General features: G+C 36.3%; 1 protein-coding gene across 2 annotated transcripts in view; it reads left to right on the top strand.

Moving 5' to 3' along the window:
• The window catches only part of STRN (striatin), a 64860-nt gene extending 47375 nt beyond the window's left edge, over positions 1–17485 (top strand). Inside the window, exons 13-19 of one of the 2 annotated variants that reach the window (XM_026845485.1) lie at positions 546–593; positions 1245–1366; positions 2192–2359; positions 4573–4713; positions 6970–7077; positions 8189–8275; positions 8360–17485. In XM_026845485.1, the coding sequence (XP_026701286.1) occupies positions 546–593; positions 1245–1366; positions 2192–2359; positions 4573–4713; positions 6970–7077; positions 8189–8275; positions 8360–8529 (844 nt within the window). In that variant the 3' untranslated portion in view covers positions 8530–17485. The remainder of the gene's footprint in view (positions 1–545; positions 594–1244; positions 1367–2191; positions 2360–4572; positions 4714–6969; positions 7078–8188; positions 8276–8359) is intronic. The other variant, XM_026845486.1, reaches the window with a different exon arrangement.
• Positions 17486–18018: the final 533 nt, after the last annotated feature.

Here is an 18018-nt window from a genome sequence, read left to right as displayed (position 1 = left end):
AGAGCAAATTCGTAGCGGGGCTAATATAGTGAGGGATGACATCATGTCTTTTAGGAGGACTAGGCAAAGCATGTGGTCTTCCCGCAGTCTGTAACAAGCACTGGACTGGTAAAGTCCAGAGCAGCAGTTTTTGAAGTAGTTTGTAACAGTGCTATAGCATTGATATAAAAACAAGGTGCCATAAGCTGCTTCGCTCTGACAGGGATTTGTAACACTTAATGATATGTTCCATGTGATACTGATGGCCCTCCACTCCCCACCATTGATGTACCTACCTACTGCTTTAATTGGTCTGTGAGAGTTTGTGGACTTTACCTTGAAGGCCTTCAAACAAAATACCAAACCGACCAAACAAATCCTATCATATTTTGAAAGAATGCAAAGAATTCCTAGATATATGAAAAATCATGTTGGGAGAGAATGTTGTGGGAAAAACACTTCAAAAGACATATCAGTGACTTTAAGAATTTAGCAGTTCTGGCACATCTTTGTAAAGCACTGTGTAAGGTCGTATACATGTTAATATTTTCTTGTACTTCATTTAGGAGTGCTTCTCTTGATGTAGAGCCAATATATACCTTCAGAGCACATAGGTGAGTATTTCCTGAGAAACATTGTCATATTTTGAGAAATATATGATTTTTAAACAGACACAGAATTATTTAAAAAAAATAATTTCCACCTTGTCAACTAGTGATTTCATGTGATGCTTTTAGTTCCCATGTTATTTAAAATATCTGCATATGTTCATCTCCTTTCTGCATAATTATTTGTGTCTGGAGTTAAGTACACCACGGTTTTGAAAAGAAAAACCTAAAAATATAGTTCAAATTTGACTAGGTGCTCTGTTTATCATTGCAGTTCTTGCCTTTTTGTCAGATATGTGCCTCTGCAGAATGAAGCTGTTTGCAGTGCATTTAAACCTACTGAACTGATTTCATAAGAGCCTTAGATCTTTAAAAAAGGGAAAAAAGATGTTTATGTAAAATAACACAGCCTATAGTTTAAAACTGTGACACTTTTCATATTTCATGTGCATAAGGATTAAATTGTCCTGATTGTGGTTACATTACCAAATACTGTGGAGGTTTTTTTGTGGGAAGCATTGTAGCATATGATCTGACTATGCAGAATTTTTGTTGCAGCAAGTGAATTGTATCTAGCTTTGAAGATTTGTTTACATTGTTTTTCACATAATGAAAAAGTTAACAGTCAACTTTTCTTTGGGGGTGGGGTTCTTCCAGTGGACCAGTGCTCTGTGTGGTGATGAGCAGTAATGGTGAACAGTGTTACAGTGGGGGAACAGATGGCCTCATCCATGGCTGGAATACAACCAACCCGAACATTGACCCCTATGACTCCTATGGTATGTTGCTTTCACACGCACAAGTGAAATGATATCTTTAGTGACATTAATGTTAACATGGCTAAAATAGTATAATTTGTAGTTAATGCTTCTTTGAAAATTTAAAGGAGAAAATTGCATGTTGGCTTCAGTTTTAATACAGATGCCGATTGATGAGAAGATAAAATTTGTAGTTTTCTTAAAAAAGGCCTTGATGTCATCACAATTTTGAGAAACAGGTTGAAAAAGTGTAGGACTAAGATTTATAATTGGCAAATACAGCAAATGTGTATTTTAATGTTCTTTTTCTTCAACAAATCTTGATGCAGTTGAGATAAAAAGAGGTTGTATAGTCTGAGTCTAAAGCTGTTAATGTTGTCTACAAACAGCTAAAAAAGCCCAGTTGGGTAAGATTTACCAGATCTGAAAGGATGGCAGCCTTGTGTCTGTGTGTTAAAACATTTTCACCTCTTGTAGCTTCAGATGTGGTTGACCTCAAAGTTGGCTTCTGGAAAAAAAGGGACTGATGTGCCTTTAATGGTTGTTTGAGAGTTAATTTTAAAATCAAAAGTGTGTGTTGCCAACTTTGATACTGTCCATTCTGCTGAAACATGGTTTTGTTCCATTAGTTGTAACTGGATAACTGAATGCCACATATGCTGATGAAATTCAAGCATCTTCATACAAGAATAATTGAGAAATCTGTATTGATATGACCTGATTGGTCTTGGTTTTTTTTTATGGACTGTCTTCTTAAAAGTTCATCCATAAACACAGACCATGATACAACTATTGACTTAATTCAGATTTTGTTTTGAAATGTGGTTTGTTTTGTTTTGTTCACAGATCCATCTGTTCTAAGAGGTGCTTTTGTAGGCCATACAGATGCAGTGTGGGGTCTGGTTTACAGTGGAGCACACCAGCGTTTGCTATCCTGTTCAGCAGACGGCACTATACGTCTATGGAAAGCTACAGAAATTGCGCCAGCTCTCAATATATTTAATGATAATCAAGGTAAAGAAAATTGCCCTACCTTAAAGTTTATGAGCATCGCTGTTCAGACTGCCATAATTTTGGCTACTGAATAGAAATCCTTCTTGTTGTTTTTGCTGGATTTTATATCTTTACAACTTGTTTTGGGAAGAGTACATTTTGGGTGCCTTCTCCTTTGACACCAGCTGAATAGATACCTATACACAGGGGGGCAGTCACATACAGCTAAAAGCCAACTGCTGCAGGTAATCCGCTGATGTTACTAAAACTATGGAGTACAATGTATTAGCCCCATATTTCAGATTCAGACTGAGTTTCCATTAGGCTTTTGCTTTTGATGCGTCCGGAATGAAAAACTCTTTCTTCCCCCAAGAGAGGTTTGGAGTAGCTGGTGCTTTGTTTCAGGCCAGCGGCATTGTACCTTCCGGATAATGTTCCTTGTGCCTCTAACACAGATTCCAGTTGAATTTCTTAGTTTGCACATTAACTAAATAGCAATAACCTAGTCATCCTAAACACTGCTAGCTGAAAAAATTTGCTTCTTTGGATTAGGTTACTGAAATATCATGCACAAATCAAAATTCTACTGTTTAGAGCCTAATTTCTTAAAGTTGTTGTCTGAGTAAGTGCTCTAGAATGAGCCTGTTGACATTGCCCAACTTTCTTAGAGCTGATGGTCCTAAAGGCAACCCATGAACTGAGATAGTTCCTTGGTTCTTCAGAAGAACTTTGAGGCCAAATAAACTTCGTCATAATTGAAAAGACTTACCGAATTATGGTGCAAAGCTGGTCCAATCTGCCATTTAAAATAGACTGAGCAAAACAGAAATATTTCATGTGTTTTAGTTCTTGCAGAGCTATGTTTCCAAAGGTCTGCAAGGTTCTGTGAAAACTTAATCGGTTTGCTGCTAGCTTGCCTATCCATCTACTTTGAAAACTTCTTGGTGGTGGGTGTTTTGGGTTTTTTTTTGTTTGTTTTTTTTTGTCTGGGGTTTTGTTTTGGTTTAATTATTAAATTAAGGGGGAAGGGGAAATTAGTCTTGCTTTACAGAGCTAATCTTTGGGGGTTTTTGTGTTCCAAACTGGAATGAAACCCAGTTGTGAAATTCATAGATCCTCCTTTGAAATGGAATTTTCTTGTGGCTTATTGAGAACCTTAAACTAACTCTCTAAAATATCTAGCAGTCATCACTTAAGTCTTTTAGATTAACTGTTGTAGGTTTACCAGGAAGCTGCAAATAAGCAGGAATGGCAGTGGTAGAAAAGGTCACTTCAGAAACAGTACAAGTTTTCTTTTCACAACAATCGTGTTTGGCTTTTTTGGAGTGCCTGTAGATAAGTACCACCACTCCTGAGCAACATTCCTGAGGTTATATGTCCAAGAAAGGTGTTTCTCCCATAAATTTTAGGTTTAGAGGGAGGTGATGATATTCCTGCATTATCTGGATCCATGGACATTAGGTCGCTTAACATTCAGTGTCTCACATTCTACCTCTTCCTTCTCCTCCTGGCATTTGTTGCAACTGTTTCTTTCCTTTCATGTAGCAGGTGGCAAACAGCACATTCAAGGAGAAAAATTCCAAGGGATATTTCCTATACCCAAGCTCTGCTGATTTGGCCTTCTGTACTGTAGCGTTCAGACAGCTACAGTGTAAGGAGATCAGTTGTATACCGTAATAGGCAGGATGGACGAAGCTTTGTAATACGAGTTTATAATGTATTTGTGTATAACTTTCCATGCTGACAGTGTCAGCGTATAAAATTTGCACCTGGAAAGCTTTGGCAGTTTTTAAGCTTTGAATTTGCCCAGGTTAATAATAATATTGATCATCTGTCATGTAAATGGTTTTATGACTTAAATTTGATGTCCTTTTACTTAATGCCACGGAGTTTTGTTTGAGAATTGTTCTAACAGTAAAAGGAAGAAAAAGTGGGCAGGGAGTTCATTCTTTTTTAGTTTCAAAGTAGATTTTTGTTCAGCTGCAGCTCCAGATACAGCATCTTAGTAAACAATGTTGTTGATACACATATCAAAAAACCAATGTTTAAAATAGTGATTTTACAGAGCAGTCTGTTTAGATTGGCATAATGTAGATTTTTAAAAGTAACATTTCCTTTCATAATCGTGGCCCTTTTGATATTGAAGTGCTTACTGCTTGGCATTTTTTGTTTGTTTTTCACTTTTCTTTACACCAGCTAAATCTTATGAAAATGCTCTCTATGTTGCTTTCTAGAAATGGGAATCCCTTCATCAGTAGATCTTGTGAGCAGTGACCCAAGCCTCATGGTAGCATCATTTAACAGTGGACACACTAGCATTTTTAACATGGAGACACGGCAACGAATTCTTACCCTGGAGTCCAGTGTGGATACTAGTATGTATCAAAACAAAAATAAAAGTTTGCTTGTTTAAGATTGAAAAGCCTACCAACAGTATCAATGTTTCCAGAAAATTAGGCAGTGTCATGATAAATAATAATGTGAATTAAGCTATGTTTTGAGACATAACAGTAACTTATTACTTTTGAAAGAAGGTAGAAGAAACAAGCCCATGCTGTCTCAATTCCTTTTCAAGGAACAGTAGCACAAGAAAAAGCAGAGTTTTCTTTAATTTAGTCCGATGATCTTTGCAGCTTCAAAATTTCCATTCTCTCTTCAGTCCAAATTGCAAGATAGAGTTAATATCAGGAAAATGTAAAGTTAAATTTATTACCAGTTTGGGAGTCTCTGTGTATTCTTTTTTAGTTTACCTCAGAGGTATGCCTTTTCTATGTTTTATATATACTCTTGGCTCATTTGCAGTTGGGCTTTAGTTGAAGTTTTCACTGTAGGAGAAAAGCAAAGGTCCAGTGGAAGAGTATTCACAGGGTCCCATGCCTTGGATCATGGCAGTGGCCAGTATCAGAAGTTTTAGAGGAAACTGTAAAGAACCTGTGATTAGTAAATTATTTTATCCTAGCATTAGGAAAGAGACAGAATGAGCTGAAGCATGAGGTTTCATATTCAGGCCAAAATGGTAACCTGATAACAATATGATGTTTAGTATTTTTTAAAATTTTGATAATCTTTTCCCCTGAAAGTGTTATGTCGCTCAATTCTACTATGTAATTACATTTTTAAAAGAGAGTATGCCCTTGTTGGCTTTGCTTGTCTGTTTTAAAATAGCTAAATGACTCTTGTCATTTTATAAGAGGGAATGGAAAGTGCCATCCTGCTTCTTGATATTATTCCTTACTGTGCAAGATTTCTCTTTTTTTAACCCACATCTCTGTTCTGTCTGAAGAAAAGTCCTGAATCAATTATCTCTATTCAGTGGAAGTTACATGTCTTCTTTTTTTTTTTTTCTTCTGTTTTTTTCACCACCTCCTCCTTACTGTAATTTAGTAATATTCCTTTAAGAAAATGTGGCTGTGATACGACATCCAGCAGTCCCTGTTTAGTATCTTAGTTACGTAACAGTGCTATAAAGCTTACATGTACTTAAAAAAAAAATATTATTTTTACAAGAACTAGGCAAGAGGAAAATGAGTCACCTGAAATGCCCTGCTACCACCACTTAGGGACTCCGCTGTTCAGTATAAGCCTCACTCTGCCTGGCATTTCAAAACTGTGAGGATACCTGGCCATGATGCAGTCTTGTGGTTTTAGTAATTTTACAGGGGTTTACTGATATGAATGGAGTTTTTTCCTTAATTTATACATCCATTATTTTTAAGTGTCCTGTGAATGCTGACACTACCTGACACTTCAGATTTTGATAGAAAGAGGTAAATTCAGATCTTTACCACCTTAGTAGCAAAGTGATGCTATAGTAGTATTATATTTTGTTAGTAAGAATTTTTATTAGATGATGTGTTCTTTGGCCTCAGTTTAAATACAGTCAACTTCCACATGAAAGAAAATAACTGTATTTCGATGTTGTGTGGAGTGGCTATTTGTGTTTCTGTGGTAATCTATTTCTCTTAAGACCATTCTTTCACTACTCTGTGCATCACAGCAATGCCTAGATTTCAAATCAAAAAACTTCTGGGTTTCTTTGTATGTGTGTGTATATATATATAATATGATATTTCAAGATTCTTGAAGACTAGGAAAATGGCTCTCCTATGAATAGTCTAGCATCCTTTTCTTCATTAAGAATTTTAATCCACATCTATCAAATAATAGTAGGTGGGTTTTGCTCTGTGAGACTGAGGGCATGGAATCTTGTTTTCTTGGAAACATACTGCTTGTAGTGTTAATTTTCCTGTGCTTTCTGTGTGTTACAAAAAAAGTTTGGCTTGACAAGAGGAGGAATGTGGAGGTAGGGAAGTGCAAAAAAGGTATTTTCACTCAGTTTTTGGCTTGACATTGTCGCCTGCTGTGCCCATCTAAAACCATGGCCAAAAGTTGGACCTTGTTTGTTTGTATATATACTCATATGTATGATTTACCTATGCCTCTGCGTGCATGTAATTTGGAAAGTATTTTAGAGTAAACCACATTACATAAGGTGCTAGCTGAGAGTTTCCATTATATAAAGGTAAGAATTATTTTGCAAATAAGATGGACTACGTATTTATTTCTTAGTAGTAATTTTTCAAAGAACTTAGCAATTTACATGTATTGATATGTGTGGGTTTTTTTCTTAGCAGTCAGTTCTTCCTGTCAGATAAACAGAGTCATCAGCCATCCAACTCTTCCAATTAGTATCACTGCTCATGAAGACAGACACATCAAATTCTATGACAACAATACGGGTATGCATCTTTTCACCAGCTCCTAGTCATAGTTGTATAATATAAAGCATAAACAGAATTTTACTATGATTAATATTGTTCACATAAATGCTGAGGGATGTCAAGAATTGGATATCCTCTGAAACAGAAATATCTCATCACCAGTAGAGCCCAAAGATTGCCAGCCCACTTAAAACTTTATTGGCACAGTGATAAAGAACCTGCATCATTCTCTATATTCTTTTAAAATGCCTTATGTGTGGGGGTTATCAATACTTAACATGAAAGAAAGCTTTGTCAAAATCTTCATGTGCTTATGTTCATGTTTCTTCTGTGGTGTTGTCTGTGTTATTTTGATCTGAAGGCAGGAAGCTCTGGCACTCCATCAGTGCTTCCAAGACCTCTGTCTGATTGCTTAGAGGTAGAAGTTCACTTGTAGGCCTTGTTCTCAATTTGATCCACTGTATTTCTCCATATCTCTCACTTCTGCAGAAACAGCTGGACAGCTTGTAATACTTTTTCTAATTTGTAGTGAGTCACACTGAGATGCGTAATTATAAAGCTCTTTGTGTTTAAAGGACTTTTTGATAGGAATTGTAGTATTAATCTGCTATTCTGACTGTGAGTCTTGATAATCTTCAATTTATGACTTCTCTGCTTCCAGGTTGCACTGTCTTAAAAGTTAAATTGAGAGCTTTCAATATGCTTATTGATTTTAAGTTTGTTACATTCTAGATGTATGTTAACTAAGAAGAGGTGAAAGGGCCCAATGGAAGCTGAGGAAAAAGCTGAAAATAGTTGATTTGATTGATGTAGTTCTGTAATCAATAATAGAGGAAATGGCCACTCTTTTTTTTTTTTTTCTGTTTTATTATCTTCTGCAACAATAAGAAACATTTGACCATGATTTCTCATTTTTAACATGAAATCATTATCAAAGCTGGTGATACTGGTACTGTGGCTCTCCTGAGACTGTAAACATTTAAAGAATGACTTCTTGTGTAATTTTAGTGATTCAGTCATGGGGCAAGATCTTGTATTTATAATATGAGCTGTGGTAGAGTTAAAGTAGTGAATACAGATAACAAAGTGAATTGCAGAAAATAACCTAAATAAATCTTTTCTTTCAAAGGAAAACTGATCCACTCCATGGTAGCTCACTTGGATGCAGTTACAAGTTTAGCTGTTGATCCTAATGGCTTGTATTTGATGTCTGGCAGTAAGTACATTCAGATTTCATTTTCTTTTTCTCATATTGGTGGCATACATGAGAATTAAAGAAAACTGTTTCCCCTTTCTTTAGGTCATGACTGTTCAATTCGCTTGTGGAATCTTGAAAGCAAGACCTGCATCCAAGAATTTACTGCTCATCGCAAAAAATTTGATGAATCCATTCATGATGTGGCATTCCACCCCTCCAAATGTTATATTGCCAGTGCAGGAGCAGATGCCCTGGCTAAAGTGTTTGTATGACAGAGTGCTTCCCTTTCAACTCTAGCTTTGTATATATTTAACCAGCTGCACAAAAGAGAAGAGGAGGGCATGAGTCTTCTTACCCTGCCCTGTAATTCAGAGAATGTTTGTAAGTGTTTAGTTTTGCAGGGTGCTGTTTTCTAAATTGACGTTTGTTCTGGTTTCTGTGAGCTCAGCTGGTGCTGAGAGCTTGGAAACTCTCAGTTTCAAATAGTTAAGAAACAAACGAAAAGCTTTTATTTCAGAGGGTGTGAATTTTCGTCCAGGCAGGCCTTGGGTGAAACTAAGACTATGTATTCTCTATTAATAAAATGGAGTACTGGAAAGAAGGGGTCTAATTGCATCAGGGAGTAGGAAAAGAGGGAAAATTCCTTGGATGCTTCTCATTGAGGAATCTTAAATATACTTAAAATTAAATCACCTGGAAAAAGTGTCAGTTCACATGCTCATTACTGTGTCATGGGAGAGGCACATTGTCATCCCTTTGGTATTAATAAAGTAGGTCTTGTTCAAGGAGCAGTAGCTGATAGTTAATCTCAGCCACCTGGCTGCTAGCCTAAGATAAATGCAATTAAAGGAAAGTAAATTACTAATGTAAATTAAAATGCAGTAAAGTTTTTGTTACATCTTCTGTGTTATACAGTAAATATTTAGTTTGAAAAAAAAAATTATATAATTTTTTTAAAGACTGTATTAGCGTGTGGCTAGGAGCTGAGCCTTTAGTCTAGTCCCAATTAACAACAGACTGAAGCAGTCTGTATATACTGTAGTAGCAGATTTAACTTATTCAGATTTATAATGCTGTTTGTTCTTGGAGATCTGGCACAAGAAATTATCACAAAGCTTTCCAAAGAAGCTTTCCTACAATTTAATTATCAAACATTCATCTCCTCTTTCTGTTCCTGTTAAAAAGGGTATCATTCTGGGCATTAAGGCTCACAGTGGAATACTACTTTTGAGGATTAAACCTATACCTGATGCTTTGTGTGAGTCCTACTAGTGCAATAGGTGGGAACTATGCAAAGTTTCATCAGTTTTAGAAATTCTGCTACTTCTAGAGGTATTTCCCAACTTCACCATTTGTGGAACTTTTAAATTTGTCCACTTCACTGGGCATATTGTGTCATTGATTAGGTTACCTGAAAAAATGAGTATTTCTTGTAATTACTCAACAGATATGCTTTGTTTATGTATTCAGAGCTTTTCTGTTGATTTGAATGACAAATAACTTTTAGTCCAATCTTTTCATCTTTTTATCCCTTCTCAAAGGAGGGGGAGTGGATTCTTCTCTATTATGTGTCATCAGAGTTCTTACTGCTCATAAGCCTGAAGTTGGCGTTTTCCTCTAATGGGAATGGAAGGCAGAATTTCTACTGGAGATGATTTCTGGCACTGTTGTAAGTAGGAAAGAACCCAATCTGCATACCAGCCTGAGGTTAAGACTGGAAACTGATAAAGAGTCCTTACCTTTAAACTGACACTTTCTAAAAAGGAGTCGTTGAAAGATACCAACGTAGGGTTTGACTCTGTTGTTTTTAGAGTGGCATTTGGGGATGGGACCACATTTGAAGCTGATCTCAGAGTTTAAATCAACTATATTATTTAGGATAAAAGGTTGACCTGTGCTGTTTGAGCCTGCAACACATTCTATTTACTGCTAAAATATCCTGGAATATCTTTTATTGCTGAGAATATTCAGATATGTCACTTCATTATATTGATATGCAATATATTTCCGTAGATAAGATTAGAACTTTTACCATGAAACAGATGACAATAGCAATTCAGATTATTTAGTTTTTATAAAATGATTTGGTTATGATGGAAAGGGGGAAACTTGGCTGCAAAACTGAGCATTCAACTTTGTGAGAGTTCTGTGTACTTGACTCATATTCTTTCAGTGTCATTATTTTATTTCTTTTTGAAGAGGAAATTACAAAGATTTATTTGAAAAATTCTAAAAGCTATGTATATTATATATGTGTATATATATTGTAAACATGTATTAAATGTGTCTAGTAAGGGAAGACTCCATGGGTGCATTTTAATGTTTTAGTATTAAGAGTTCTCTTGAGTTTGTGTATACAAAAGGATAACAGTGTGAGTATGAAATGAATGTTGTGCTTTCGCTTACACAATACAATATGTAGTTACGGTTGTTTAAATTGCTGTACATAAAACTAATAGGCCGGCATGCTTGTTTTTAAAGACTGTCATTCTGATTACAATTGGAATGTAAGAAGTGGCTGATCAAATGTGAATTGAAAGATGTTTCCTTCTCACTATTGAGCTCTTGCTCAAACCGAAAAGTGATTTTTTTTTTTTAAAAGCTGGCAATAGCTAGAGGATGAGGTGCCTTTAAAAAACAAATGTAGCCTTACAAAGAGGTTGTGGAGTACATATATTTTTGTGCTGGTCTTCATAATTGATGTCAATGTCTTTTTACTGTACTTGCTCACATACTTGTAGGACTGCAGGGGATTGTGCATGAGCCTGTCAAATCTTCTGAACATCATAGGAGTTAGGGGTGAAAAAAATATTTAGTTTATCTAGTTCATCTGCTTGCTAAAACAGGGTTGTAGACTTGTGCATTTTAATATTGTCTTGGCCAGTGAGGTTTTATGTATGTTCTAAAGAATTAGGCTTCCTTTTGAAGATATCTCAATGATTACATCTCACTGACAGGAGGACTTACATGATATTTAGTAGTTTTTTGTAACTTCATGTCAGTATTCCAATCCATGTTTTGTGCCATTTTACAAATTTCTCATTGTCTTTGTAATTTGAAACCTGTATGCACTCACTGGTTCTAGGTGCGTATTTCCATTCCTTTGCACTTTCTTCAAGCTATTTCTTAGTCTGCTCTTTCCACACAACCGTTTCTTGTTTTCGGCTTTTTAGCTCAGTTCTCAGTATCTTGCTGCCCACAACACCATTCCACATGCATGATTCATTGGACTTAGTCTGAAGATCATCTGTTAAGTGTCGGTTTTGTTTGGTTGTTTTTTTCCTCTGTAACATGCTTTTGTGTAGGAAGACCACAAACTTTTGGTCTTCTGGCTAGTGTCTCACAAACCCGGATTGTATTTCTTTATTTCTGACAACTGTTTTAAATGACTTTGAGCATTGTTGCTTCTTAAGGTTCCTCTTCACTTTCAGTATGCTGTTATGATTCTTTTGCAGCTAGATACTTACTTTCTGTTTCATGATCATCCTGGGTTTTGTTTCATGATCATCCTGGGTTTTACAAGCTTTGAACTTCTGATCTCCGAGGGCACTATATTATTTTTACTTTTCCCTTTTATGTGCAGTTCTTCCTGGTTCAGTGTAATTGGAAGCTTTCATGAATGTGGTAGATCTGTTGAAGATGCAAACAAAACTGGACCTAAGCTTATTCTTGCAAAAAAGCGTTTTTGTGGAACATCAGTATATGGCATTTTACTATTACTATTTTTCCCATATCTAATTTACATGGTACATTTTTAATGGTTAACTCATGATTTTTTGTGTTTGTTAGCCTGTGCTACTGATTTTGGTTTTACTAGCTAATTTGATGGAAGAATTTTCAGTCTGTCCTTAATGTTGAAAATTGGTCTGCTAGATCTCTAATTTTTATTTTTAACTTCACTGTGCTGTTTGCTTTCACATATTTGATTCAGTTACCAAAACGCTTGCACAAAATAATTTGAAATATTCTGGAAGAAGCTCTAGGTATAATTATATTGTGGAAAACATTTTCTTCACTCTTTCAAAAATTCTAGTGTCAGTATTTATTTTTATGTCTCAAAGAGAAAACTTCTGACATACCACATAAAAGATTTTATTACTTGTAAGATAATCATCCGATGAATATTTTTTGATCTCATTCATCTTTTTTTGGATAAAATATGTTCTTAGGAAGAAGCCTCTAGAACTATATGCCATGTACTGTAGGTTATTTTTTAGGTCTTGTGTTTTCAAATAACGTTACGTTAAGCAGTCCCATATGTAATGTGTTTGAGTAAGTGTGTGATGTTCACCGTACAGCTTTGTGATTAGCTCATACAACACTATTTTGCAGTTGTGAATTTAAAATAACCGTAAGCTTGTCCTTTTGAATAATATGTAAGAGATAAAGGACTTAGTTACACCAACTTTTTCAGTACACCTCTTCGATCACGTGCGTGTCCCCTTTCCCTACCTCCTTCCTCATGTTTTAACAATGTAATTTTGGGGACTAGCAACTTCCATAAACTGATGTGTCATTTGAGCAGTGTTTGACTGGCAGAAGTCTTAGTCCATCCCAAAGGAAACAAAAAATTAAAAAGCAGGCATAACCATCAGATAAGCAAGTTGGGGTTTTCTTAATGACTTTCAAGGTGTGTATTGGGAAAGCGTTTGCAGGCTGTGGTTTGGTAGTGTCTTTGCAGACTGTCCTAGGGATCCTGCTTGACACTTGTGTAAAATAGCTAGTAAACCTAGCAAAACCTAGTGATGTGGGTTGAGATAAGGAAAAAAAAAAATGCAGCCATTGCTGTTGTCCTGCGCCTGTACAAGAGACTGTAGCAGTGTTCTCTTTGGAGTCCTCGTTGAAGCATCAGGTTTGCAATCTAACACAAGTAATTTCTACAGCGTGGGAGTACCTGCAAGTGGAATTATTTGTATTTTACTATCAAGATCTGTAGGCAGTAGTCATTTGGATTGTGTGCTGAACAGCAAGGGAAGCAGAGAGACGATTCACTGAACTCTGTAGGGGACAGATAGTAGGTTAAATAGCCAGAACCAATGTGCCCTCCATGTGGCTGGTGTCATCGCAGGAGAATTCGGCTGAGGAGCAGTACAGAGTTTAGCCTGATGGCATCAGAAAGGAAAGCATTTAGAGTAACAAGTTTAGCGAGGCTTTCCCATAATGGTTCTTCAGATTTATTCATTGGTCCGTTGGTTGCAGGCTATATGAAGGATAAAATCTAGTATTATATCCAGATTCCAAATTACGCACTCTTGTGTCAAAGTAAAAGGTAGAGATTGTTCACATTTCAAAACTATGTCGCTTTAGATGAGGACATGGCAAGAGTTTTGTTATAGCTTACTACTTAAATTCTAAGAACAGACCTTACTCTTCTGCTAACATAGTCTTCATCTTGGGAACCCAGTTATGCAAAGATAAGTTCCTCAGACACTGTAGTGGGACTGCTCTTTTGCTTCTGGATAAGCATTTATTTAAAAACAAAATTGCAGGACTAAGATTTTGACTCATGATATCCATTAGTATTGAACCAAAGCCACAAAAGTTGGGAAACAGAGTAAACTTTTAGGCTTGTTTCTCATTTTTTCTTTTTTGTTTGTTTGGGTTTTTTTGTTTGTTTTCCCAGTCATAATCTACGCATTTAATATACGTTACATACAGTGTCACCTGTCTGATTCACTTCATATTAAATAGCTCATTGTGTAAAAAATACTCATTCAGTCCTTTCTCATACAAATAAGATGTGAATGGGACCAGTGGTTCCAGGTAACTTGTGACTCACTTAGCATGTATCTCTTTTAGTTTTCTAATGGGTGAGCTGATAAGATTCATGGAGATAACTGTGAAAACATGATGCTGCTTGTAATATAGCATTTAAAAACATTCTAAAATTTGTGGCTGTTCAGTGGAAATTGTTTTGGACTACAGTGTTAAGAATGAGGAAATCAGATAGTAAACCACTCTACATATGGTAAATTGGTTTGTATAAGATGTTGCAATCTTTGGGATGATAATTTGAGTTTTCTTGGGCATCTGCTGTTGATGAGCATTGTAGGGATGCTCAGCGTAGCTGTTAGTATTGAGTGACACTGAGGAAGCAAAGATTTCCCTGAAAAACCTATTCAGATGTTTCAGGAAGCTCCCTTTTTCAGTAAGGATGTGAAGGTGTTGAGCATATTTTTTCTAAATCTGGTACTGTATTTAGTTGAGGAGGGTTGCAGTAGGTGAACAGTCTTGACTATTTCATCATCATTAGTGTCTTTAAATTTACAGGCAAACACCATTACTGAAACGAACAACCTGTAAACTGCTAGTCAGAACCTCCACAGTGTTTCTACTGAGCAGCAGAGAAACTGATGAAAACCGTGGTGTTAATCCATCTAGTTAAATAGTTGTTGGGTTGTTTGTTTGGTTTTTTTTTCAAGAAATAACCCACACAGTAAAAAATAGTATTACATACAACAGAGCAAATGAACAAACACCTGGGGAGTGGGAAGGGACTAAGATGACTTTTGTGTAACTGGTCCTTGCTCAGGCAAGTGCTCTTGTTCAGCTGGTGAGACTAATCCCAGGAGGGAGGATGGTGGGAAATAAGACCTTTAAAATGATGTCTCTGCCTGTGCTAATGAACATAACTGTTGTGTAGGTTATCTATCCTATTGATACCCGGTTTTTTATCTTTCCACTTTAAATCCTTCTTTAAGCTATATTTTCTGAGAATCTTAAAATCTCATCTGCAGTGGAGTCTCATTCCAGGGTAAATTTCATAAAGGACTATTGATTTTTCTCTTAAAGTGTTTTTTGAAGGGTGGTGGTGTTTTGCCCTGCCCTTCACACCACCAAAATGCTGATTTGTACCTCCTTATTCCCACTTCAATTAATTTTACCGAGTTATCTCTTACCCTACCTGCTGACTTAATTTTGCTGCTCTGCAGTCTGTTGTGAAAACTTATGAAGTGCTGTATCATTTAAGATGTTTTTGAGAATCTGAATTCCACTACAGAACGTGTAAATCCAGTTGAATAGTACAATTTGTGGGTCTCAACTCATTCATTGTCAGGAGAGATTTGTTGCTAGATGACAAAATCCAAATTATGGCTGAGCTAAAAAGGCACTTAATACATGCTTTTTAGCCTAACTTTCCTCCTGGTTAAGTCTTGGTTGTGGTATTGTGTGTTAAACTAGTTTTGCCCTGCTTGTGCTGCCAAGCCATGCTGTGATCCTGGGAGGTCACATCCGTGTTTAAACCATGCCTGCATGTTTGTTTTTAAGCTGCTCAAAGCCTTGTGTTGACATGGTTCTCAAGCCCAGTCTTCTTGCACTCCCTCAGTTTGAATTGCAGGCTCCCAAAATTACTTCCTTGCTCTCAAAAAACCCCTTGGTCTTTACACTAGAGTATTAGACTGGGACATTGAGAAAAGATTTATGCAGCTGAATTTGTACTACTATTCTGAAAGGGAGGGGATAACTTGTTACCAAGCCAAATATTATCATTATTTTTGGATTACTTACTAAAAGCAGCCAAAAACATTGTATAAGGGAGAAATGATGGACTTCAAGCTAGTATTTTTCCATTAAGAATTTATTTTTTTATACTTCTTGTCATCAAGATATAGTGCTTTTTGAATGTAGCTTGTTTTCAGATGTATGGCTCCTAGACTTGTTTCCTTGCAGTCAAATATTTACAAACATGCATAGGTTTTGCAAACTGTCTCATGTGTTAGCACTTTTTCTGGAGATGCAATCTGAGCACATTAGCTAATAATTTCTTGTACCTTTATAGCCCAAGTAGACTGAAAAGCGGACTTGTGCTATGTTTTCCTTGAATCATGCATCTGAAAAAACTTGTAGAAGAAAATCTGTGATGAGAAGACTATTGTTGCTGTAGGATTTTCTGTTGACATTTGTCAGCATATCTACGACTTGTGTTGTATTTCATATAAATATCTTCAATTGGTTTCTTTTAAAAGAAACTGTCAGGTTAAAAGAGACAAATTTCTCTGCCTTAGATTGTAGTTTGGATTTTTTTTTGTCGTTGTTGTTGCTTGTATTAATACACTTTTTTTTTTTCCTCTCTACAAAAATAACTATTGAACTTAGAGTTACCTGACAGTTCTCTTTTGGAGAAGATACCACAGGTGATAACCACTTAAATGTTAGTAATTAGAGTTGCTCCTCTTCTGTTTTGGATCACTTCCATGACAGATAGTTGATAAGAAAAGGCTACTGTGACTGATACATAAATCGCTAAAGGAAATTAAGATTCCCCTTCAGAATTATGCTGAGGTTATGATTTTGCACGCCAGTTTTGAATGACTACTTTGAAACAATGTTGGGCTTCAGGTGTCTTGCAGAGTGGTGGATCCAAGTGAGAAATACTTGTTGAGTAATAGTCTGCTTGTCAGTTTTTGTGTATGGCTCAGTACAAGGCTGTGTCAGAATTTCAGTACCACCAAATTACCTTGTTTAAATGCTACTGTCGTACAAAAGTGAATGTTATTTTAAGTGAGAAATTATGTTTTATAACTTGTGAAGAAAATAGTCTTCTTGGGAGTGAGCATCCATAAATTCAATGTGTTTCATTGTATCAGAAAGGCTTCTTAATCATGGGACATGAGAAAAGTGAAAAAGTGATTTGTTCTCCAAAGATTTGATAAGCATTTATTATAAAAAGTATAAATTTTGCTTTAAATGAAAATGCTTCTTCAAACACTTTAATATTATACTTCTTATTAAAATTCAGTAGTTCTAAATCATGGATAAAAATCTAAAATGGCAAAGGTAGAAAATTCAGAGGGAGATTATTTTGAAATATGCCAGTATATTTTTGAGCTTCTTAATTGCAGCCCTGAATTTTCTCTTTTTCACTGCAATTCATATTTTGTGAAACTTCTTGGATAGGTTGTATTTAAAGCTATATTCACTTGCCTGAATAAGTCAAGTAAATATTTTGTCATTAAAAAATTATATAGATCTGCTTATGTTAGTGTGCCGTTTAAAACGAGACCACATTGAGGTAACCATGCAGGTATTTGTATTGGTATGACAGTAGTGAAGTGGGGTAGCTGTATACTGTACCTGCATTCTGTGCTGAGCAAAATCACATGGACTTCCAGAAATAAGCAATGGTTTTTAAGAGCAGCTTTATATTTAATGTTGCAGCAGCAAGTAAGTGTCATTTGTACCATATAATTATGTAAATTGGGTGCTAATAAATACTATTTTTCAACATTTTGTATTCTGTTCATAATTCTGTGTTTTATCACAAGAAGTGTGTAGTCTCGGAGTGTGTGCTAGGAGGGGGAAGTGCACTCAGACAAATAGACATGTGTTTGGAGGGGCATGAGCTAACTTCTGGTGAACTTCCTTTTGAACTGTTCAGCGTGTTACCACTCTCAGTAGTGTCTTAGTTTTTCTGTTCTCCGTATGTCTAGGTTTTGTACTGCTCTGCCATCTGGGCACTGTTGGCGCCCTACATCTTTCTGTGCACTTAGGCATACGGTCCCCAGTATCTTCACAGTGTGAACAGACATGCAGAGTGGGTACAGTGCTGTTGTGCAGGAGCTGGTGTGTCAGCGGTGCACTTCCTGGGGAGAACATTCATTTAACATAGAAATAAGCCTGTAGTTCTGCCCTTGGGGAGAGGATGAGGGAGAGCACACCACACATCACATATGGTAGTCGCGTTGCTACGGGAAGATGATCCGAACGGCACTGTTGAGGGGGTGGTATGAGAACCTACACAGAACTGAGCAGAACAACTT

This window comes from Athene cunicularia (assembly GCF_003259725.1).
Source record: "Athene cunicularia isolate RWA chromosome 3 unlocalized genomic scaffold, athCun1 chr3_part1, whole genome shotgun sequence".
In the NCBI taxonomy this organism is placed as follows: domain Eukaryota; kingdom Metazoa; phylum Chordata; class Aves; order Strigiformes; family Strigidae; genus Athene; species Athene cunicularia.
The sequence above is the reverse complement of the archived record's forward strand: the minus strand, read 5'-3'. Positions and strand labels throughout refer to the sequence as shown.